The 24,662-nt window shown below is 50.1% G+C and overlaps 1 protein-coding gene across 5 annotated transcripts in view; it reads right to left on the bottom strand.

Annotated features, from left to right (window-relative positions):
* Positions 1–24,662, bottom strand: part of FLI1 (Fli-1 proto-oncogene, ETS transcription factor) — a 122,286-nt gene that overhangs the window by 46,421 nt on the left and 51,203 nt on the right. For 4 of the 5 annotated variants that reach the window (XM_082342375.1, XM_082342376.1, XM_082342378.1 and 1 more), the window contains one exon: positions 4,742–4,953. In XM_082342375.1, coding sequence (XP_082198501.1) covers positions 4,742–4,953 — 212 coding nt within the window. Of the gene's footprint in view, positions 1–4,741; positions 4,954–5,369; positions 5,391–24,662 lie in introns of those variants that run through there. The other variant, XM_082342379.1, reaches the window with a different exon arrangement.

The raw sequence follows: 24,662 nt of genomic DNA, 5'->3' as shown, positions 1-24,662 counted from the left end.
TGTGTGCATATGTCTTTTTTGTTTTTGAAAAGGAGATGCAATATGTTAAAAGCAAATTTCAAGACAAGAAATTGCCTGTAGTAAATCCATCACCCTAACTCATACGTAGTAGATGCTCATAGCTTCTCCAGAACCCTGAGTACGCCTCCCACCCAGCTTATGTGTGACATGCTTCATATTGTGAGGTTCAGAATTTTAGGAAGCACCTTAGGAAGGCACTCTGCATTCGGAGGCAGAAGTGACAGGGTGTGTGGGGCTCGTCTTCCTGCATGTAGAACTGAAGTCTGTAGGTGTCTAATAAGGGCATCCGGATCCTGCTGGCCAGTCTAGGGAGCGTCGGGGCAGACTAATGCTGAACTCTAGTCCAGAAGGTCAGGCAAGCGAGTCTTTGCATTTCCCCTCTATAAGTTGATATATTTTTTTTCCTTCATGGGATGTTATCCCCAAAACCTGCGGTTGGGACAGGATGAAGCTGAGAGTTAACTGCAGACCACAGCTTGGATCGAGATGCTGAAGTCTACATCCAGCACAGAGCCTATGTGCCACACTGTTTGAAGAGCAACTCATGCTAACAGATTCAACCACAAGGGGAAGGTACAGAGAAAGAGAGCGGACCTTCCTCAACGCGGGCAAGCTCGAATTTCTATGAGCTCCTCCGACCTCCGTCTCTCCACCGGCCCCTGTGACTTTGCCGGCGGCATAAGAAGCAAGAAGGGTCTTGTAGCTTTAGGTGCACAGAATACCTCCTCCAGTGACACATGTATCTGTGGGGTCTCTGATAAGCATCAACTAACTCAGAATCCCAAGTTAACAAAGAACATGGCGAGAATTCACAGTGAATCACGGGACGGTCCAAAACATTCTAGCCCAGCACTGTCCAATCGAAGGGGCCACATATATAATTTAAAATTTTCTAGTAGCCACATTTTTAAAATAAAAAAACAAGGTAAAATGAATTTTAATAATATATTAAAATGTATTAATATATTAATTCAATACAGCCCCAAGATGATCATTTCAATAAAATCAATATAAAAAATTAATGAGATATTTCACTTTTTTTCTACACTAAGTCTTCTAAAGCCAGTATGTTAAAATATATTTCAAGCACATGTCCATTTTGCATAGGCCATAGTTCAGGGGCTCCAAAGCAACCTGTGACCAGTGGCTACTGCCTCGAAAAGAAAGCACAGATTCAGTCTGTGAGCCAAGAGATCCCAAATTTTACACTCCGGTTTTTTCATCTGAAGTTAGGAATTATTTTTGCGTTAAAAGTACCATCATCAGTGTTACTTGGAGGATAGAAGCACAGAGTGGCAGGTGAGAGATTTAAATAGGCCGGCATCTGTTTCATCACATTGTTTCTTTTTGAGTTTTCAAATAATGGGATCTGACGTGGTTGCATCTTAGGAAAAGACATTTTTCTGAGAATCCTTGCTCCCTGCTGCCCACCGTCCGGTTTCCATGTGAGCACTTAGAGGACATTTATGAGGTGCCAGTGACGGCTGTACCTAGCCTGCCTGGCTCTGAGAGCGCACTGGGTCTTCTTTGTTTCCCAGGAGGGGTGAGACTACGTCGGTTTCTGAACCTACTCTGTCACCGGCTCCTAGCTCTGGTCAAGACCGGCAGATCAAAAGCAGGGGCTGCTTTGTGTAACCAGAGCCAGGTAGATATCACGTCTGGTCCCTGGGGTCTTCACACAACTCGCCTCCAGCTGGCTTCTGGTGTGACCGGAGTCAGGGACGAGCTGGCAAGGGGGTTCTGAAAACCGATTTCCTTGGGGGGACCCTCTTTGCCCAGGATTAGTGTCTTGCAGTGCTTGAGGCTTCCCTGCAGTAGGGGAGGGACCGGTCAGCTCACAAATGCAGGCTCACCTGAGCACAGACACAGGGTCTTGGGTCTTGGGTCTCTGTCCCGGCTTGTACACGGATGACCTACATGGCTATAGAGGAACCTCTTCACCTTTGAATCGCGTTAGCCACGCGTTCATTCACTTATTTAACAACCGCGTGTTGAACAGCCAATGATCACGTGCCAGGTGCTGCTCAGTAAACAAACGAAGCCCTGCCCGCACTTTAGTGAGGGGTGTGCCGAGAGCCGGGAAGGACCCAAGCAAGGTAAACACTGGTGGGTGCTGTTTCAGATCCGGTGGTCAGAGAAGGCCTCTGAGAAGGGGACATTCCGGCAGAGACGTAAAACAAGTGAAGGAGAGAGTCAGAAGACCAGATGGAGTAGGAATGTTCCAGAAAGAAGGAACACATGTGCTTGGCATGCAGGAGCAGCTAGAGTCTCGTGCGGCCGGTGTGGACGGAAGGAGAGAGATGGGGGTGGAGGGCGAAGAGGGTGTCAGAGGGATGGTGAAGGACTTTGGATTTTTGTCATAAGCCATTAAAGGATTTTGAGCAAGAAAGTTAAATCTTTTGAAAGGAGGACTCTGGTTGCTGTCTGATGACGAGATTTCAGAAAGGCAAGAGGAAGTGGGGGGAAGAAGGTTGCTCCCAGGTGGCCTAGAAGGAGAGGTGCTTGGACGGGGCGAGGGCAGTGGAGGGGAGCGGGGGTTGGATTCAGGCTACAGCAGACCAAAGCCTGTCCAAGGGTGCATCTGGACTGTCGGCAAGCATCGGGAGCGCCTGTGTTCAGGCCAGTTTGGGAGGCCCTGCTGAACGGCACTCCGTGCTGCGGGGTGGGTGTCAGCAGACACGAGACGGTGGCAGAGGCACAACACGCAGGCAGAGGGGGCGGAAAGGTGGGCCACGGGGCCAGGATCCGAGAGCCTGGGCTCTGGGGCCAGCACTGCCTCCTCTGAATCCTTAGGCAAGTCATTCACCATCTCAAAGCCCGCTTTGCCTCTGATGTCAACATGCAATTACAATATGGACCTCATGGGAGAGTGGGGGGGAGCAAATGGTAACGTGGAAAGATGTTTGACAAACTCCGTCCTCCCTGCACTGGGGGCAGGTCATTACCCTCATTCTCTCTGTGGAGAGACACTCACTCACTGGAGGGGCTCCTGGCTCGGACCCCCTGAGCCTCCCTGAAATCCTAGAGGCTGGGGAGGTGGCTGGGATCCCAGCGGCTGGTTTTGGTTAGTGGGGTTGGAGTGTGTTGGGGTCAGGTGTTTCCACAGGCAGGTCCGAGACCAGGGCCATCTGGGGGGTGCCTCCCCACCATACGCGCACCCCTCCTCCTGCTCTCTCTAGACTTGTTTCTAGACTTGTTTCCTCCGTGACCTCATCCACCAGCTCAGTTAGAACTCTTCCACGATGATGCCCAAACCTAAATTCCAAACCCCAGTAGTATCTGAGCTTCGGTTTCCAGGGCCCCGTAGATGTTTTGATCTGGATGTCCTACTGATTGCTCCCGACGCATCTCATGGGGAACGTTGACATCCCAACTCAAAGCATGTCCTCCTCCTGCCCCCTGTGACTGCTGCTGGCACTGTCCTTCTTGGAAACATCCAAGCTTTGCCAATCTTCAATTCTTTCCTCTCACAAACCCCTCCCCCCAGTGCAATATTTATCCACCTAAGCCCCGTGAATTATACCCCGGATATGTCCCTCACGTGTCTTTCCGCTTTTATTTCCACAGTCAGTGCCATCACTCTAGTTCAGAACTATCTAATTTCCTACCTGGGATATTTCACTAACTTCTTTACTTATCTTTCCGACTCTCCTCTCCCCACTCTCTGTGTACAACGATCCTTAGCTTTCAAGTCACAGCTCTTATGATGTTCAGATGTCACGTCTATGTTTCAAGTGGGCGTCTGCATGTGGAATAAATTCCCTATTTTCTTAGCCTGTCCATCAGGGCTCTCTCTTAATTTCCATTTTTATCTCCCTGTGCCGTAGGCCCCTTAGCTTGCCTGACGTTTCATGAACGAGACTACCATTTTCTCTATTTTCGACCTTGGCTCATGATGGTCACTATTGGGATATCCAGCACTTTCCAAGTCCAGGGCCCTGTCCTGGGTCCTTTCTCCTACAGCATCAGTGTCGACACTTGTAACAAGCCTACGGAAGAGTAAATACTCCAGCTGTGCAGAAAGGAGGCTGCTGGTGCTCAGAGGGGCCCGTAACTGGCCCACGTTCAGAGGCAGGACTGGACCCGGGCCACCCGCCCCCCAGGTGTGCTCTTCCTCGTCCCTGTGATTTTCTTCTCGTCAGTCCTCTCCTGTCCTTCTCTATCTGCAAAGTCTTACCCGCCCCGGGCGGCATTAACTCCCAACACACTTTCCAAGCGTGACATGTCCTCCCTCGCACGGGGAGCCCTCAGATGTGTTTACCCTCGTCATCATCCTGGACTTTTACTCCAAGAATGGTTTGGTCATCTTTGCTCTAGTGAGACCCACCCAGAGAGGCCAAGTATCTGGAACAAGACACGGAAGAGTATCTTATTGCTTCGTTATCCCTAAGAGGGGCTGCACCTGGGCCTGACATAAGGTAGATGCTCCGAAAGTGCCTGTTAGTGTCGTGGGCCTGAGGGCTGCCTCGGAGCCCAGAGAGCAGGGGGGCTTCCAGCCCTGCTCTGCCCCAGCCCTCAAGTAACTCTCTCACCCCAGCTCTCTGGGGACTGGCTCGGGCTCCCCGGCCCAGCGTCAGAGCCCCATCTGCTGCAGACACCCCTTGGTGCCAGATCTGCTGACTCAGCCCCAGAGGAGCGAGCTGGGGTGGGGGCGGGGGAGGGAGGGGGCCCAGCCTCCCCCGGCCCCCGACCCTGGGCAGCACAGGCCTGGTGGGCTTACCTGGACCCATTCATGTGGTCGTACTCCCGCTTGACACTGACCCTCACGGGCTGATTCATCCACTCCTGCTGCGGGGGGAGGGGGTTGATCTTGTGGGGCTGGCCGTAGTCGGGACTCCCGGAGGCGGTCATGTCGGCTTTGGGAAGATGGGCCGCCGGTCCGTAGGCGGAGTCGAAGAGGGATTGGTCGTCGCTCACCACCGACAGAGCCTCCTGGAGGGCAGATAGGAGACAGAAGCCCGGCGTCACTCTTCAGCCAGCACCGCTCCCCACCTACCCTCCCTGGGGATCGGCGGGCTGGCCCAGGGCTGCCCAGTTATGCAAGCTTGGTGGGTTCTCTGCAGGTTACCCTGGGTGACGAGGCAGTCTGGGCAGTGGAGCGGGGATGCAGACCCCCGGAAGTGTGTCCATCTGTTGGGTCTATAGGCTGGGACCCCCAGAAAGGAGGGTGGGGAGCGGGAGACCAGGAAGAATGGTTACACAGAGCGCACACGTGGGTTGGGGTGGTGCTTGAACCCCGGGCTCTCTCGGGATAAACAGAAGTGCCCCTTACTAGGTGGGGAAGAAGTCAAGCTACGGGGCATAGGAGTGGGGACATTTCTTTTACAGGTGAGGCCAGTGAGACCCACCCGAAGAGGTTAAGTATGTGGCTCAAGGTCACACCAGGGAAGAAGGGTGAGGCCCAGGGTTGTGGTCCCCTCCAGTTTCAGTTTCCTTCTCTGCAAACAGGAATAAGAATAGCTTTTTCAGAGTTGATAGGTGATTGAATGAGAAGACCTAGGTACAGGTGTCTAGCTTGTTTGCTTAGAGGCGCTCTAGGATGTGCTGGGGCATCTTACACATCTGAGATGCTGATGGGAGGCTGCCTGCCTCCCCGGGACACAGTGCTCCGTCATCCTTTCCTGCCTGATTCCTTCAGATGACAGTTTCCAGTCCTAAATGTGAGGATTCAGCCTGCCCAGGAAAGAGGGCGGAATCCCAGCTATGTGGATGGAGGAGTCAGGGCTGATCTTCCCATGCCTACTGTCCCATCACCTGCCGGGGCAGGTGGAGACGGCGGACGAAGAAAGGCGGCAGCATCGCACTTTCCGGAGGTCTACCAACACAAGCAGGGTAATGAGATTCTCTCATCATCCAGCTCACGGCAGATCACAGCGACCCAGGTCGTGGACTGGGGTGTGATGGTCACTAGATCACACAATTCCACCAAATTAAGTTGACCACGTTTCAGAAAAGGTAGTAATTCACCATCTAGAGTTAATTATAATCAATATAATCTAAATATAATTACACAATCTGTAATCGTGGAGAGGTGATGTAATATTACAGGAGAAATGTCTAGCACAGTCTCTGGCACATAGTGACACCCAGTAAAGTTAGCTTTGATGGTTATTAGCTTCAAGTAAAGATTCTCTTAGGCCACCTGCTATGGTCTGAGTTGTTCCCTTAAAATTCATATGTTGAAGCCCTAACCCCAGTTCCTCAGAATCTGACTGTATTTTGAGATAAGATTTTTAAAGAGATGATTAAGTTGAAATGAGGCCTTTTGGGTGGGTCCTAATCCAATATGACTGATGTCCTTATAAGAGGAGGATATTTGGAAACATGGAGAGACACCAGGGATGGTGGGCACAGAGGGACCACCATGTGGAGAAGCAGCAAGAGGGCAGCTTATCTGCAAGCCAAGAAGAGGCCTCAGGACCCGCCAGCACCCCATTTTGGATTTCCGGCTTTCAGAGCTGTGAGAAAATACATTTCTGTTGCCTGAGCCACACTGTCGGTGGTATTTTGCTATGGCAGCCCTACTATGGCACCTTTACTTTAGCCCCCGCTCCCATACCTCTAAAATTACAATCTGCTCTACCAGCTAAGTGTTGCCCTTTCTCCCACGGCTGTTCTCAACCCCAGCAGGAGGACAGCCATACTTCAAAGGAAGAGGCTCTTCTGCAGCTGTTTCCGGCTGGGATCAGGAAAGAATAACTGGAACATAGTCCGGGAAGTGTGCTCCTACACCAGAAGGCTTTGCAGAGTATAGACATGGCCGGAGATGGCAGTTTCGAAGCTGAGCTGCCTGCACAGTATGGAAAGGACAGGGCGGGTCCCTTGATTCAGACCTAAAATCTACTGGGATCCTTCACTTTCCACCTGCTGCCCTGTGGCATACTCCGAGGAAAGCTGTGCTTCTTGGAACCATGTGTCTGTTGGTTATTATATCCATTGTCCATTTCAGTTAGGGATCCGCGCTGGCTCCACACCCCAAACCAGGGGTCTGAACCGTCATCCAGGCACACAGTGGTCCCGAGTTGAAAAGTGTGACACTGTCATCTTCCAGAGGCCTGAATCTGAGCCCATGAACTTCCTGGGGTTCTACACTAGGAGCGGAGATGCATTACCAACTAGGACCCATAAATGCCCTTTTGGTGATGGATGAACAGTCACCAGTTCTGCTACAAAAAGAGACTACCCCTAAGGAATCAGGTATCATCGTCTGCCGTGGAGAGCGGCTTACGTGCTTGCTTGATCACGCGCAAATCTTGGCGTTTCCAATTAAAGTATTTCTTCCATCTCCTTTCCTCTGGGTTGGGGGAGAAGCTGATGGAATAACGGAGGCCAGGAGGCCTGGGAAGCAGGACCGGAGATAGTGATACTCGGGCGAAGATCCCTACCACCATTATCCCCAGAGATGGCAGGTCAGGGAGCAGAGAAGCAGGGTAGTCAAGTCAGAGGGACCAAGCAGATGGCAAAACCGGGGTTCACAGCAAAGAGGCTGCAACAGAGGCCAGATGAGACCAAGCTGGGATTTCTGAAGGCTGACCAAGGAGAGACTTCTTAAGTAGATGAGAAAAAATACTTTACAGAACAAAGTGCAGTGTGGTAAATGGTACAAAACCGGTTTGAATTCATTTTGGGAAAAAGTTTCCTTCAGTTCACAATCAAAGGAAACTCCAGTCAAGGGGCCACGTCACAGGAGGCGAGGACGCTGGTTTACTCCAGAACGCCTCTCCTTCCCCTTTCTGTCCAGTCCCGTCCTCGGCTCCCTCCGCTGTTTTGTTCAGACTCTTTCCTCCGTGATCGAGTACCTAGTCCCTCACCCAGCCCACCCTGCACGTTCCCCCGACAGATCCGCTCCCTTGAAAGCTGTAAATACCGTCATCTGCCACAACCCGGGCTCAGATCCCTCCGAGAGCATCCTCGGTTTCAGCCATCGCACATCTATTCTCATCTGCCTGTTTTCCAAGAGCTCAGCTTCGCCCCGGCGGCCCACCATCCACGCCCCCCGTTCACGATGTCCAGGCTGCACCTCCTGCCCCAGGCTCGCTGTTCCCGCTGCTGCACGAAACGGGCCTTCAAGTGCCCGCCTGTGTCCTAGACTTCGTGAGTCCTTGCGCTGGGACCATCCTTTCCTTGCCCCCCGCTCCGGACACACATCCGATTCTTCCCATTTTGTAGGTAAATGAAATCTTTCTTGCTCCATGAAACCTTCCCTGATAATAATGCCCTGTGACTCATTTGAACTTTGAAAGGCCAAGTGAGACTACTGCTTGGGTAAACATACACATACACACACACACACACACACACACTTTTCTGTTTGCAGCCATTGTTAGGGAAAAGGCTTTTTAAAAAAGTTTCATCACATGGTTGAGAAAAGAATTGGTGGCTGGGAGAAGCTGGGGAGAGAGAAGATGCAAAAGAACGGTTCCTTGTCTGGCCTCCTGGACTGGGTCAGAAAACCTAACATGAGCAGGGGAGGGAGATGAGGACTGTTAAGTGGGAATCGTAGATTTGGGGAGACCAGGCCCCAAACAAGCTGCTTTGGGATCCTGGTGGAGTGTGAGAGCTGGGGAGAAGATTCACACTGGCTCCGAAAGGAAACAACGGCGTTTTGCCATGTAAGGCTGGAGCTTTGAGGGTGTCCCAAGACCAAGCCCACGGCATGTTCCCAATGGGCAGTGGCGAGTCTTTTCCAAACTGCTTTTGGGGCAGCGGCACATTGCAGGAAGGCGGGCGTGGAGCAGGAAGAGGCCAACAGGAGCGCGGTGTGAGGTGAGTGTGGCCATTGTACTTGTATGACAGAATCTTGTCCCCACTTGGGGTCCCGGAAGTCCCTGGGGCTGATTTGATGGGGGCGTCGGCACCAAGGAGCTGCTTTGCTCAGCTGAGAAGTTGTTGAGCTGGCAGACAGATCAACAACACGCCTGTAGCTTGTTACACGCTTGTGGCTCTTGTTATTTTCCCTATGTCTTAGAAGCTGTTTACTTTTACTTAAATTCTTAAAACTTATAAAAGTTTCAACATGAAACTCTTACTTATACTTAAAACTCTTTATAGGAATGAGTACACAGTCGGGGTTCAAGACCTTTACATTGAGGGATGGTTGTTAAGTGTTTACCTCCGGGATGATGGGCTGAAGACAGAGAGAACATCAGCATAAAAGTTCACACACTGTTCTCAGGGTGGCTGGGTTCCTTCACTTCTCCTTTTGACTTTGGACCTGACACTGATCCCTTCATTCAGAGGAAGTCAAATGATCCTTTAAAGACTTGCTGAGTCCGGGTTGCTGTAGAGCACATGGCAGGGAAATTGACTTCAGTGGGAAGGACAGAGGGCGTGGCCCTAATCCCGTGTGGTGCTCAGTCTGGGGTCTCTCTCGGCCCTTGTCGCTGTCCCTGTGAAGTCAGCCCTGACTTGCTTAGTAACTGGATCCTGAGAAGCACATCCCTTTGCTCTGCTGAGTGCTGGGAAGGAAAGGCCTGTCACTTAGGATGCTCTGGTCCCTCAGCCACTGAGACCTAGACCCAGAGGGAGGCCCAGGGCCCCTTGACTCCAAGCAGGGAAGTGGCCCAGCACATCAGTATCCCACTTGACCCGTTTACCAGAGCACTCAGGCAAGGGCAACTACTTGGAATGGCAGCTTGATTTCCGAGCTAAGCGGATAGTCATACTGGCCGTAGAAATGCTGACCAAACCGTGTCAGCTTTCCATCCCAGGATGCCCTGCTGGCCCAGGGAGCCAGCAGATGTACACGGCCAATGGGCACTAGTCTTGGTGCTTCTTACCCAATTTGTGTAAGGTGCCTTTAACACATCACTTATAATACATCCCTGTTACCATTATAGAAGACAGATCGAAGTAGCAGACGATTATCATAGCATTTATGAAGTGCAAATCAAGTTTCCCTGAGCGATCTAACTTAATCCTCCCTGCAATTCTACGAGGGATGTACTGTTATCACCTCGATTTTTCAGATAAAGAAATGGATATTCAGAGAAGTGAACTAACTAGCTCAGGTGACGTAGCAAGTGAGTGTGACCTGGGATTCAAATTCAGATCTGCTGTCTGGGCACTTAACCATTACCATCCACCTCCCAGTTAGACTATAACTTCTTTGAGGGTGACTCTTCATGTTTGTTGAGATGTACACAGAGCACAATCTTTGGAGTCAGAAAGATTTGCGTTCCAGTCCAAGTTCCATCAGTTACTCATCAATGCACCACCTGGTGCAATTTATTTATACTTTACAAACTTTATTTCCTAATCTGTAGAATGGTGATAATAACAGTACCTAATCTGGCAGATTTTGAATAAATATAAAACGAGGTAAGTGAACTCCCTAAATCAAGAGCCTAAAGTTCTTAGGACACAGCAAACACTAAAACAAAAAAACAAAAAAAAGGGTTTTTTTAAAAGAAGCACAATGCTGAGAGATGCCTTGGGACCCTTTGGGTTGGAGATGGGGGCAGGGGGAGGGGAGACAGATAAAGCCTGAGAGATTCCTCCTTCTCAACTGTGTTGGTTACTTAAAAGTAACCAAGGTTGCCCAAGGTTCAAAATGAGCGGGTTTGAAGATAATAGTTGGATTTGAAATGCAGATTCCATGGGCTTCTAGAAAAGAGAACCTACTTCCTAATCTATATTTCTCCTTCTCCTTGCAAACCATCAGATTGTTCCATTGCAGCTTCAGCCCTCTCTCTCTTTCTAGCTTCTGAATTCAGGCCTCTAGGAGGCACAGATTAGGCACTGAAATAATCCTGCAAACGAGGGGAGGAGGTGGCCAGCGCCCACTCATCCTGCTGTTCCTACATCAGGCATGTGGTAAATATCAGAAGAATGCCACGTGCATAACTGTGAATTCACTAATAAATCAACTTCCCTTATTTTGGAATTTGCCATATATACTTTTTTTCCCCCCTCTTTTCCTTTTTTTTAAATACCAGCAGATGTGTCTTCCACCATTTGTTTCCCTTAGATTAAGCAAAGGATATTTTCCACGCTCACATCAGTTGAGTGATGGGGGATGTGGTCAGAGCATGGCCACATGATGGCCTGGCTGACATCAGTGGTGAGCCAAGAACTGCATCTCTAAAGACCTTAGCAGAGATGCAGGCAGAGAGGGAAAATGCTGGAGAGGGTGCCGTGAGGATCTCCCCATTCTCTGCAGGAGCGCATGGAAGAAATGTCTGCCGTCGTCCATGTGCAGGAAGGACACACACGAGCCACGGTGATGGGCCAAATGGAGTCAGAGAAGGAAAAGACACAATTTTCCCCAACCCTTTCCTGATTCTTACAATTAGGCTGAGTATTTATTTCTAGCACAGGGAATGACCCAAAAGATGGGCCTGAGAAGAACTGACCCTACGTTGTTTCCTTCCCCTCCTCTCCCCTGTCCTGCCCCGAATCTTGTAAGGACAGCTTTCTGTGGCTCAGGAACTCTGCTGGAGCAAGTGAAAAAGATGTCAAAAGCGACCAAACTGAGTTCCCTGCCTCTGCCCCTGCTCAGTGGGTCCATGACTCCCAGACCAGGCCTCTGGAAAGCTAATCCCCGGGTCAGCGCAGGGAGCCCATGAGCTGTGGCTTTTTATTACATTCTTTGCATAATGACGTGAAGTCCCTTCTCCTGGCAGCCAGAGAGCATACAAAATGCAGACAGGATTCTAGGGGGCAAAGTCCTCTGTCTTCTCTGTTTTGGGAAACCAGCAGGCTCTGCAGCAGTGTGTGTGTGTGTGTGTGTGTGTCTGTGTGTGTGTGTGTGTGTGTGTGTGTGTGTGTGTGTGGCTAGGGGGGTGGTCAGCACATTCTCATCTGAAGTGTCAGGAGAGGTGGCTCCTGTGAGTTTGCTCAAACCTTTGGCCTCTCCCTCCCTTCTAATTGCCAGTCCTGTGCCCAAATTTTGCCCGTTATTTGCATCCCACAGAGGGCAGGTGCCAAAGGGAAAAGGAGGTAAATGTTCTGCAAAGTTGGACAAGGAAGAAGGTGGAAACATTGATCAGTCACCCAACTTTAACTGAAAGCTCTTCTGCGCAGAGCAGCGCAGGTGCCCTGCTCAGTCAGGAAGGTTGCCTTTGCCCCAAATCAGCCACAACAATGTTTCCAATCTCTGCCACTCCCCACTGAGAGGCTGCGTCTATTTCCCTCCCCTTGAACCCAGAGGAGACTTTATGACGCCTCAGCAAGTGGAAGGTGGCAGAAGTGACCTTGCAAAGACTTCCAAGGCCAGGGGATAGACGCATTACGACTTCCACCTGCTTCTTGTTCTCTCTTGGGCCTCTAGCCCTTGGAAACCAGCCACCATCCTGTGAGGAAGCCCAAACCAGCCCGAGCAGAGAAACTACATGGAGAAGTCCACACACAGAGCAACTGAGGCCACCAGCCACCAGCCAGCTTCAGCCTCCAGGCCTGGGAGTGAGGGACCTTCTGCGAAGGTTGACAGAACTCATAAGCATAATAATTGTTTTTTGCCACTAGATTTGGGGGTGATTTCTCATGTAGCAACCGGAGCATCTCCTATCACTTTAATCAGCGACAAGAGATCCATATCCAAAGGAGGCAGAGGAGGATTGTGTGAGTATCCTTCTCACTATGGTTACTGGCAGGGCCTGGCAGGAGTCAGCACCAGGACAGACGCCGTGGGGAAGCTGAGGCCCAAAGCCTAACCTCACCAGGTTCGCACAGTGAGGGAGGGTCAGACTCAGCCATAAGGCCTGACTCCTCTGTTAACCATGTAGGGGAATGACCCCAGACAAACAACAGTGAGAAAACAAACAACCGACAAGCAGGGACCACTTTTTAAAATTAGAAAGAATAGACAGAACAAGTATAATTTGATAACATGAAGCTTTCAAGGAACTTTTGCAACCATCACCTCATTTAGCCTTTAGGATGTGAGTTAGGATCTCCATATTATTGTAAAGAAAACTTAACTAGTGACTCTCCAACCCGTAGCTTGACTGCAAAGCCTATACTCTTCCCTCCAAACTGTTCCCAGTTTGCTAACTCTGTCTAATACTATCCTGGGCTCTGCCGCACAGCCAAATTGGCCCTGGAAACTCAGAGTGTTTGGCTGATTTCTAAAGTAGCTTATTGAAATTGCTAACCTCATCCCCGCCCTGCCCCCTCGTCCTCCATCCCCACTCCTTGTCACTTAGATCTTCACTAACTGGGGAGGGGACTTCTGCTGTGGCCGGCCCAGAGAAAGGCAGCCAGCCAAGTCCCTAGAAGATGGAATTGGAATCCTTTGCAGATGAAAGTACTTTATTTAATGGAGTTTAATAAATTAAGAGAGTGAGCCTAAATGAGTTCAGAGGAGAGGGTCTTGCCGTTCCACAAAGATGGCCATGTAACAGAATCCAGAGCTGGAGGTCCCTGTTAATCACCGTCTCCCATTAGACGCTTCTCCACGTCTCCCGTGGGTATTTACCTTTGCCTGTTGACATTGAGTTTTCACAGTCACTTTTTTGACCATAACCACATTTAAAGGGCATCTCTAAAGATCAAAGTTACATTCTCCTCCCACAGAGAATGATTTTACTGCCGAAAAGAAGAAAAGTGCTGAATGTAGACACTAACAGGAAGGCAGATAGAGGTTAGTCTGAGCTCCAAGAAGGGAACATTTTACAGTGTGTTGTCCTTTCTGTTTCTTTACAATGGGACTGACCACTCTTCAAGCTGCTTTTTCTCAATGACAGTGGGGAGTGTGAAAAGGCCAGCCATGATCTGCTGTGTATAACTTGTTACATTTGACACTCCGGGGACCAAGCCCCTCTCTAAGAATAAGGAGTGACCTGACCACAGAGGTGGACCCCGAGGTTCCCAAGGGGCAGGGTGGCAAGAGGGTGTGATGTGAGGCCTCGCGGTGGCTGGGAAGCTTAGATGTTCTCTTCTGTGCAATCGAGCCCGTATTCTCCTGCCAGTTCTGACTGGCTGGGAGGGTTAAATAAAGCCCTGCCAGGTGCAAAGGGGTGATGATGAAGAGGGAACTGTCAACCATCAAAACACACCCCCAGATGCCATGGGGAGAAGCAGGCAGGCAAGGCGGCCGTCCTGGACACTGGACCAGCCGTAGTTCCCAATGGATTTCACTGCTCTTCCCTTGCACTGGGACGGTATTCTGCCTAGTTGCACAGCAGTGGCCGTACCAGTCACTAAAAATACAGGATGCTTCCTCACTGGTGGCTGAGTGCTGCTGCTCTGAGCCCCCTCCTGCCCTTCTCTGCCCCGGGATGACGGCAACTAAAGGGTCGAAGATTGGCACCGCAGGTCCTCCGGGACTCCGCTCCAAGACCAAGAGTTGGTGCCCTGGTGCCCCCGTGGCACCACATGAGTGGTTATACATCAGAACGTTTTCCTTGCCCTGCTTTTCCGATTGCGGAGGTGGTGGCATGAGAGGATGGCTGAGGATCTGGATGGGCTGGGAGCGGCCTTGTCCCCCAGAGGGTCCCTGAGCATGTCTGCTGCAGGGGGGGTCAAAGACAAAGGGCAAAAAGGAAGCAAACCACTTCACCGCTCTCTTCACTCCATAGGGTGCCATTGTAAAATCCGTTCCAATAAAAGGCACAGGCTGCCAGCTGGGTCAATGCGGGGCTTTATCGGCTGTGCAACTTTGGGCAAATTACCTAACCTCTTGGTTCTTGGGAAATTTTAACTGTCTTCTACTGAACGTTTAATGCTCTTTGACGATGATGAATGGTTGCCCTGCCCTGATCACGGAGAGCTGAAAGCTTGGAAGAAGCATCCTGGTGGGGAGAAGCTGCAGTGCTTCCTCACAGAGTCTGAATTTCCCCCATCGCGGGGCTGATGGGACAGCCAGGGAGATGGAATGCAGTTCCTGAGACTGGGGAGTGGGGGGCTCTAAGAGTTTCCCTTGGGGCTTGGTCTTTATGGCTCTGGCCTGCTAGCTGGACCAAGACGAGCTCAGGCTGGTCTGTGGTGACAAGAGAGTGACGAAGGGAAGAAGGGGGCGGAGGCAGTTCAGGTCTGAAACGATGGGCTTCCCCGGGGGAAGCAGACATTTGTCTACCAGTCTGATGACACCTTCTGACATCTTTTGCAAGTGTCTGGGAAGGGAGGAAATGTAGATGGCATGTATCCTTGGGTGCTTCTCCAACACCACGGGTCCTGGGAACTTTCCCATCCTTTCTCTCAAAGACCAGTTTTGCTGCTAGAAGCAGCCCAAAGAGAGGGACCACGTCAATCTTAGTCACTGTCTGCATCCAGCAGCTTGCACAGTTCCTGGCACCTAGTAGGTGTGCAACAAATTCTTTTGACAGATAAGAACCCCAGAGCATGACGGGAAACACCGAGGGTCTCCCTCTCCCGCCAGCACCTGTGCCGCCAGCCAGACCTCCCGCTCACTCTCGCCACGAGACATTAAGCCTTGCACCCAGGCTTGTCCATTTTTTTAACCCACCACACCCAGTGACCGTTTCTTGTTCAAATTTAAACACGAAGCTACTGACTACTCCGCACCCCCCCCCAAACAAGCACTTGAGGTCCTTTTCCTAGAAGCTGTGATCTTATCTGCCGATTTCCTCATGTGATGGTTTCCGTGGCAACGGGTGCCCTCATAATCACAGGAAGCCGGGGAGGAAACAAGCACGTAGGGGCCCTTCGATCTATTCTTCCAGCTACACCCAGGGAGCATCCTGGCAGGAGGGCGAAAGCAAAAGCAGCCTCAAGAAGAAGGGTGTCCATATCTGTGAGCCCCGCTGGCCCTGGCCAGGGAGAGGGGAGAGTCCACTTCACCTTGATGGGCACCCGGGGCACAGCACGAGTGACTCCGTTTGACTTCACTTTCTCCAGGGCGTTGGGCAAAGAGGATCCCGAATCCATTTCCCAGTGCTTAATAGCTGTTTCCTTTCCATGATTCATGCCCAAGGAGCCACACTGGGTGACCTCAGGCCCATCTAGCCCTGAGTGTGCAGGATTTCCAGCTTTCACATCTGGATGAGCTATTCTAGCCAAGGTGTTTAGTTCTTCTGTGGCCCCAGGGCATATGGTTACCAGATTGCTGCAGCAGCACAAGGATGGGAGTGACCAGAGGAGGTGCCCACAGAGGTCCGTCTTCTGGGCCGGCTCAGCCAGCCCGGCCCCGTCTCTGCCCACCTCCTGGGTTTACTGTACTCTGCTCCTCCACTCCATTTGTACCTTCTGGTCGTTTTCCCCTTTCTTGTTCCTTCTCTTGCATTTTAATGTCCTGTCTTTTTAAATTAATTTTTATTGGAGTATAGTTGCTTTACAATGCTGTGCCAGTTTCTCCTGTACAGCAAAGTGAATCAGCTATACATATACATATATCCCCTCTTTTCTGGATTTCCTTCCCATTTAGGTCACCACAGAGCACTGAGTAGAGTTCCCTGTGCTATACAGTAGGTTCTCATTAGTTATCTATTTTATATAACACAGAGTAGTGTGTATATGTCAATCCCAATCTCCCAATTCATCCCACGGCCCCCTTCCCCCCTTGGTATCCACACATTTGGTCTCTACATCTGTGTCTCTACTTCTGCTTTGCAAATAAGTTCATCTATACCATTTTTCTAGATTCCACATATAAGTGATACTATACGATACTTGTTTTTCTCTTTCTGAGTTACTTCACTTTGTATGATAGTCTCTAGGTCCATCCACGTCTCTGCAAATGGCACAATTTCGTTCCTTTTTATGGCTGAGTAATACTCCATTGCATATATGTACCACATCTTCTTTATCCGTTCCTCTGTTGATGGACTTAATGTCCTATTTTAAATAGTTTCTCCTCTTGTTATATAAGACCTGCCACCCCTTTCTCCCCAGCACTCTTGGCCTGTAGACATCTCTATAATACAGATTTCTGATTTCTCTTTGCGTGTCTGCAAACACCTATCTGGACACCAGCTTTCTTCTCCCTTTGCTCTATCCAGATGTCCCTGCATAGACCCTTCCTCATCCCCTCTGCCTCATTAAATCTCAGCTTTTCACCAAATCTTTATGGAGGACCTTCTACACGTCAGGCATTCAGTACAGGGGATGCAAAGGTAAATAAGCCCCAAGGTGCTCAATCTTCTTCTGGGGAGAAGGTTGACATAAATACAGGGACTTATGTGTGGGGATGGGAGGGCAGTGAGTGACGGCCTTGGGGGTTGGCCTCCCGGAGGAAGTAGAGCCTGAGGTGGGTGGAAGGGACCTTCTAGAACACCTGGAGTTCCACCACGTCTTCCAGGAAGTTTTGCCACTCTGCAGCTCACCGCAGTAACCTCTCACTCTGCTGAAGTCTGTAGTACTTTCCATCTCACCCCTGATTCAGCACTTTATTCTAGACTGCCTTGTCACGTTGCTTTTATTTGTATTTAACTCCCTCTGGATACTGTAGTTTTTCATAGGTTGATGCTCTGTCTCTCCAGAAAGTAAATCCCGCATGGATGGATTTTCTTTGTGGTTTTCCACAGACGTTATGAACACTTACGAATACCTTGGTTTCCTCATCCCTAAAATGGGCACAATGACAGAACCTACTGCAAAGGGTTAATGTGAGGATGGGGTGAGGTGAAGGGCTCCCCACTGTGTCCTTGCTCTGAACGGCACAGTGCTGGCCCCTTAGAGATGTTGCTTCTGGTACCTCTTGTTAGTTCTGTGACTTTAGGCAAATCCATCTCTCTGTGCCACGGTTTCCTTTTCGGTAAAATAGTGATGATGACATTAGTATGCTGACTCATGCCTGTCACACAGTAAAGCTCTCCTTCAGCTTAACCTTCGTATTCTAATCCACGGGTTTTAAGATAGGAGAAGCACTTCATTTCTCCCGGCCTATTTCTTTACGAAAACACAGAAGACTGAACTAGGGGAGAGCAAGATCCCTGCCGGTGCTTCAGTCCTATCATCCGTTAGTAGATCGATCCTATAGCCCCGTTTGCCTGCGACGGTCCCAACGGATGCCTTTCGTGCCAGAAAATGCTTAATAATGCCTCCTTTGACTCTCAAAATTCTCCTGGTTTGGCTGATGCACTATGGGGCTGCCCCGTCTATGGTCACTCAGAGATCGCGCTGTGCCTCAGCTCCAGGGGCCCACTGCCTGTCATCCTCGCCCTCCCCTCCAGGGAGGAGGTAAGGGGAACCGAGGACGGCCTGGTCTCCGCACGAGAAGCCAGGCATCGCTCCTCTTGGAGCGCCGACTCTGCCTCTGGAACACAGCTGGTCTCTCGGTTGGCAACCACCCTCAAAGCAGTCACCCACTGGGTTGGCCTTCATCCTCGTTTGACTTGAGCGCCAAGCCTAGGCATTCTGGCCCTGGGCCTCCTGTCTCTCGGCATCCATCTATAGGAAAAGCAGATATTTTGTGAACAAGTCCTGCCAAGGGCTTCCAATGAAAACATCTCAGTGGGATTACATGGAGGTATTTTCTTTGTCACTCTCAGTAAAGCTGGTTGAGCAGAAAACCCAGCTGAAGCCCCCTGACAGTTCCTAGGGACTTGGGACTGATTTGGTTACTTTCTCTATAAAGGGTACTTAGTGTTCGACTCTTGGAAGCTTCTGGAGGGACCGGCCTTGCGGCGTAGAAGCCACGCCTGTCTGTCTGTCCCAAGGACAGGAGTCATGATGGCAGTAAGGCTTAATCCTTGACGTTCCAAAAACTTATGGGAAATGGGAAACCGCTCTCCTAGGTGGGAAAGCTGTGAGGAGGTGTCCAAAGCCTCATCAGAAAGCCTCTCAGCTCCTTTTCCTGCTTGGTTCCCTTTACTTCAGGATCCACTGTCGATGACTGTCAATTCTCATGCTGCTACTTCTGCTTGGGTTTCTTCACGGTTGGCATCTCCCACGTTCTGTAGGCCTTGGTGATTTTCACGAGAAGGCCAAAGCCAACAATGTCAACCTTCCCAACCCTGCGCTTCTTGGAACCCGTCGTCACCTTGCTCTCTCTAATCCCGAACCAAGAAAGGTTTCAGGTCTCCCAGCCTGAATGACTTTTAAAAAGTGTTAGGGATGGTGGAAAGGAGGAACAAGGGTAGGTATACTCTTCAACCTCAGTCTTGTGATAAATTCAGAATTAAGAAACAAAAACTGTTTACATAAACCTATGATCCTTTTACATAGAAAGAAACTGAACTCTTGAATTTGGTCCTTCCGACCAGCCCTGTCCAGTAGAACTTTCTTCGAGAGGAAACGCTCTCCAGTCTGCACTGTGCAATGCACAGGGCACTAGCCCTGGTGGCTACAAGCATTTGAAATGTGGCCCGTGTGACTGAGGAACTGAATTTTAAAATTTTAGTTAATTTAAATTGAAATAGCCACATTTGCTAGGGATTGCCATATTAACCAGCACGGGCTCTAGACACTCGGGCTTGGTGGCCGGTCTACGTACTACTCAAAATGTGTGACGGTCACTTTGGATATTTCTTGAACACGTCCTGTCTCATTATGGGATCGTGAAACATATTTGTCACAAAAAGCATTCCTTCTTTGAGGCATTCATTCATTTGACGAGTATTGGTTGGACATGTGCCTTGCTCCAGACACTGTGATAAAAAGTCGAGAATGTGTCTGTGGAAAATGACATCAGAGAGTTTTAATAGCATTTGTTGATTGCAATGGAATTAGGAGATTTGTAGAAACTTTCCCTCCTGCTGATCTGGCTGTGTCTGTGTAGTGAAGTAAATGCCTGCAAGTGATTTTGTGAATAGAGGGTCCCCTGAGAAGTGAGCAGCCTCTCCAAGTCTGCTGTGTAATCACAACCGTGCCCAGGGCGGGGGAGGTGATGGTGGGAGAGGGAGATGGGGGAAGATCCTGAATTAAATACGGTAGGAATTACGGTATGTTGTGAGGACCAAATTAAAGAGGAGCGAGGTCTGCAAAAGAACTCTGGAAAGTGTAAGGCGCTGCCTTTTAACGCTACCGTGAGCTCATGCACACCATCCCGGCCAATGGCTTTCCCAGATACCCTGGTGTAGCATCTCCGAAAGTGATAAAGCAGCTGAGCAGTGCCTCCCGAGAAAGAGGCAGGGCGTGAAGTAGACAGAAGGCAACTGCCAAGGCAGGGGGATTTCAGAGGAGGGGAGAGCAGTGAGCTGAGCAGGAAAGCAGGAATGGGGGAGGGGAGGGTGTTAACACTCTATCGCCTGTCAACAAATGTACGGCAGGGGCTTTCCTGGTCACAAATAGCCAGCTGGGACCTCACGGAAACATCTCATCCCGTATCTAAAGAGCACACAGCAGGGAGAAGGGGGCCTAGACACAGCACCCCGACCTCCGGAGGCTTCTTCCTAAGGGATTTGGAAGGACACCGTCTCCCTTTAGAAAAAGGTTGTGGCTTTCACTGCAGGGCCTTCAAACAACACCTGGGTCTTGAGCGATCTGGAAGCACGGTGGGAGGACCCCACAGTAAGATTCCCTGCATCTTGGCAGGCTGCTCAGCCCCAGAGCCCAAGTCCCAGTGCGTGGTGACTGTGCTTTAAACCAGAGCTTCAGCCTGCGCACTCTTGGCCCCGTGACACATCACGGGTGCTTCTGGAATGCTTAGCCCTTAGGAGACCGGCAGCTCTGATGGGCGCAGCCCAGGGCTGTGGGTGCCAGCTCTGCCTGGGAACCCTTCTTCCCACAACATCAACATTTGCATGCAAACAGGATCTTTGCCGCTGCACCTTCTCTCCCCTCCTTTGTGGCTACGCTGTCCCCATCCTTCCCAGGCCGTGGCCCAACCTCAGCTCAGCAACCAAACCACACACTACCCCAGCTCTAAGCGGTGACCCGACCATTAGGATGCCTCAGATCACCTGAGCCTCTGGAGGGAGGACCCTATGCCATGGATCCACTCCAGGTCCCAACTGTCAACATTTGATGGTCTGAGCTCATTGAGAAAGAGTTAATCTATAATATTTACTCTTATAATCCAAAGAGACCACTAAGTTTTAGAGGGGTTTCCCCTTCCCTCCCAGCAGATAAATCCTCTTAATTGTTTTTAATAGAGGCACATTTTTAAAAAAATGCATCCTCTAAGCACACAGAAAACTAACTGGGACGACTAGGGGAAGAGGAGGGGGTAAAAGCATGGTGAGCCCACGGTCAGGCCGGCTGACAGGAAATCAGGTTGACCACATGCATGGGGTCTTGGTCTTTGACAACCCAACAGCGTTCAAGGATTTCTCTGGCTTAATTTCAGGACTCCCAATGGGCCAGTCCTTCTATAAACACCAAATGTGAGCGCCAAGGGGAAAAGGTAGGAAAGATGTCGTCTTTAGATACCGTTATTTGTTGTGATCGCAGATTTACTCTTTCAGACCCTGTGTGGGTCCCTCGAGAGCTTTCCGAACACACCTTTCAGATAGAGACCATCTGATCACCACTCTCCCTGTACACGTGTGTACACATATCCCGAGTATTTATTTCAATATACAGCTGCTCTTCCCACTTCGGGTCAGAGGGTTTCTTGGGAGATTAGTCTCTGCACTCACGGAGCACAGCCATACATGGAAGCTGATGGCCAGGACGCCTCTGTTTCCCTCTAACACCAGAGCACGTGAATCAAGACCCATGTGTCCCTCACACGTGGGGACACGAGGCGTAGCCAGAGGGTCTGGCCAGACCTGATGCAGCTCAGACGGGGCCCTTTGCTCCTGCGGCAGGAGGAAAATCCTGTCAAAACGGCTTAAAGATCTTCTAATATTTCCATGCAATTAAGGCCACATCTGTCTCCCAGGCCCCCGCACTTCTTTGCTAGTTCACAGACATGAACCAAACAGTCTGTCTTGTCGATCTGGAAGGTAACAAAGAGCTCCATTCATAACTGTAGGCACTTTCACCAGTTTTTTTTTTCAAAGTAAAATAGAGTTTTCACTTTGAGAATAACCTGTGTGGCAAGCGAGCGAAGGATTTTTTCCCCCCTAATAAATCAAATTCAACAGCCTAATAAAATGCTGGCCCCCCCCTCTCCCCACCCCCGTTCCCTCCCTCCCTCCCTCCCAAGGTCCCACTGGGCTGACAACTGCTCTGCATTGAGAGCAGTGGGTACCCCCAAGGAGGTGGGGGAAGGTGAGCTGGGAGCAAATGAAGGGAGTTAAAACACCTTTGGAAGGTGCGATGGGTTGTTTGGCAGATTAAGGTCTGGGTGGGCGCGGTGGGGTGGAGGGAAGGTGGGGGGCTACTCTGCCTTCCCCTCCCCAGCTTCACCTACTTTTTCAGCCTTTCAGAGCTTGTTTCAAAATATTCCTTTTCTTCCACAGCTCCCTCTACCCCAGTACCCATCCCTGAACATTGGGTAAACCTTCTGCTTCCCTCTTTTGCACGAGGAGGAACAAAAGCTCCATGTTCCGAAAGATGGAGCAAGGGCTCTGGGACCACACCTGCAGCTGAAGCCCTGCAGGAGCTTGCCCCTCCTCAGAACAAGGCTGAGAGATCTCCCCTGTCTTTGAAGCCTCCAGAGAGTGAGTTTGCAGGAGATAAGTGCTGATAAACATCGGGTTGGGTGCTTATCCGCAGTGAACACAATCTTTTGAGGTTCTCTCTGCACTCACAGGCCGTAGAGACTCTAATCAGAAAACAGAAGGGAAAATGCAAAACCAAGCAGTATTTGCCGCTGCTTTTTCTTCTTCTTTTTTGTTTTGTTTTGTTTGGTTTCAGTCTACACACTGGAAAGCCCAACACGGATGCTGTAACACAGGGGACTCCAGAGCAGAAATGCAGCCCTGGGTCTTTGCTTTGTTCGACGTTTTTGTTCTGACATCAATGGAAGAAATATTTTCAGTCCTGTACATAAGAGGATGAGTCAAACGTTGATAACAATGATTATCTACCTCCAACATTTTCTTTTCCAAAGTGCTTTTGCAGGCGTTGTGTTATCTGGCCCTCATGACAGCCCTCTAAGGAGGACAGATGGTTTACAAGGGAAGAAAGTGAGCCTGAGCTTGGTTGTATGATGTATCCAATGCCACACAGGATGAAGTGGGGTGGCCAAAGGAAAACCCAGATTTTTCTGGCTATAAAGCTGGGTTCTGTTCCTTCTATCCCACGCAGTGGCTCAGTAGCTAGAAGATACTCAGAAATCAGAATGGCCTTGAGCCTGGGCATGGCATCTGGAAGGATCTGGAAAGCTTGGGTGGCGGTGGATGAACCAGGGTGGAGGGGAGCTCTGAGCTTTGCAGCACTTGAGTAATGCCAAAAGGGCAGAGCCTTGGCCGTCCTAGATTTCAATGTATTGGTGATGCCTGATTTTTTTAGTATGGGATGTTAGCAAGAAGCCCACGGTGAAGACGCGGTGTAGAGTAGAAGGAACACAGGACCAGGGAATCCACAACTCTGGCCTCTGCTCTACCACTGACCAGCTATGGGGTCCTAAGCAAAGGTTGCTTCTCTGATTTGCCACTTCTCCTTCGTAAAATGAAAGAGTGGGACAAGATGGCACCTGATGCAGGAGGGTGGGGGTCAGTGAGGAGAGCACGGAGAGCGTTTTCTCCCCCACGAGCACATCCTCTTAAAAATCATGCAACCACAATGGCAATACTAGGGTAACATGTTGACAAGGCTTGCCAAGACTAAGATGGAAAGCTCAGTGGTAGAACCTGGCTATCCCTCCCAGCTCCCAAGTTCTAGGGTGATGATGTAGAAGTCTTTAGCTCAAGGAACCACAGATGGCTATTTATATCCATAAAGATAATGAGTTATTTCCACACAAACTTTGATTAAGCAATTCTGCACCTGACTGCCAAGCCTCAGTATTATATGTACTATTGACCATCTGCAGTTGGATAGAAAGTAAACTCTCCACAAAAACCTCACAAGTCACATTACAGCAAAAGTAACTGGAATTCAGCCAAAAAGAAAGTTTCCTAAGGGAAAAAGTGATATATCATTTGTACAATGCGTCTTAGGCCCCTCAATAAACCCTCCATGGCCACTTCTAGGATGGGAAGTGAGACCGGGGTGTGGTCTCACCCCAGACTCAGGGGGCTCTGACTTTATTTGATTTGTTTTTTTTTACAGGAATGTACTCGTGTTATTTATTTAATTAAAAATCAAATTGAAAAGAAGGGCAGAAAAAGGAACATCTTGTCCACGGCTGGATTCATGGTTTGGAGAGGAGGTGGAGGGGGTGGGGCTGGATGAGATCCCCACTTAGGACTGAGTCAAGATTGCTGACCCTGGAGAGAAGCCCGGTGTTGCAGAGGGCCGGTGTGCAGGTACGGTGGAGGCCGTCTGGAGAGATGCAAATGTGCCCCGTTTGTGTCTGTCTTACCAGTCTCACTCGTGAATACCTGACTTTGTGCTTCATAGTCTAGCTTTTCAGCTCCCAGTTGAAGACAGACCAGAAGATAATGCTGGGAGGTGGTCAGAGGCCCCCCTCCCCGCTACAGATGCGGGGATGGAGCTATGCTGGCCCCAGGTCCTTTCCTTCCCTTGGTCTCTATCTCCTGCTCCCACCGAGAGCCCACACCATCATCACTACGTAGCTGGCTGGATTCAACAAGTTCAGTTAAGGGTTTTCAGAAGTCCCTGTCTATAGAAGAGCTAAATCTACTGCAGAAATATGCCTCTAGAACTCAGACACCCATATTCGTATACATACACTTATCCTTTAGAATATGTTTGCTTGGGGTTTGGGGAGGGAGACTCATCTGGTTAGTATTACCCTTTGGAAACTGGGCTGGACTGGTCTAGGGTGCTGAGTCAGACTCTACCCC

This window comes from Balaenoptera borealis (assembly GCF_965194805.1).
Source record: "Balaenoptera borealis genome assembly, chromosome: 11".
Taxonomy (NCBI): domain Eukaryota; kingdom Metazoa; phylum Chordata; class Mammalia; order Artiodactyla; family Balaenopteridae; genus Balaenoptera; species Balaenoptera borealis.
This window is presented reverse-complemented; position numbering and strand designations above follow the sequence as displayed.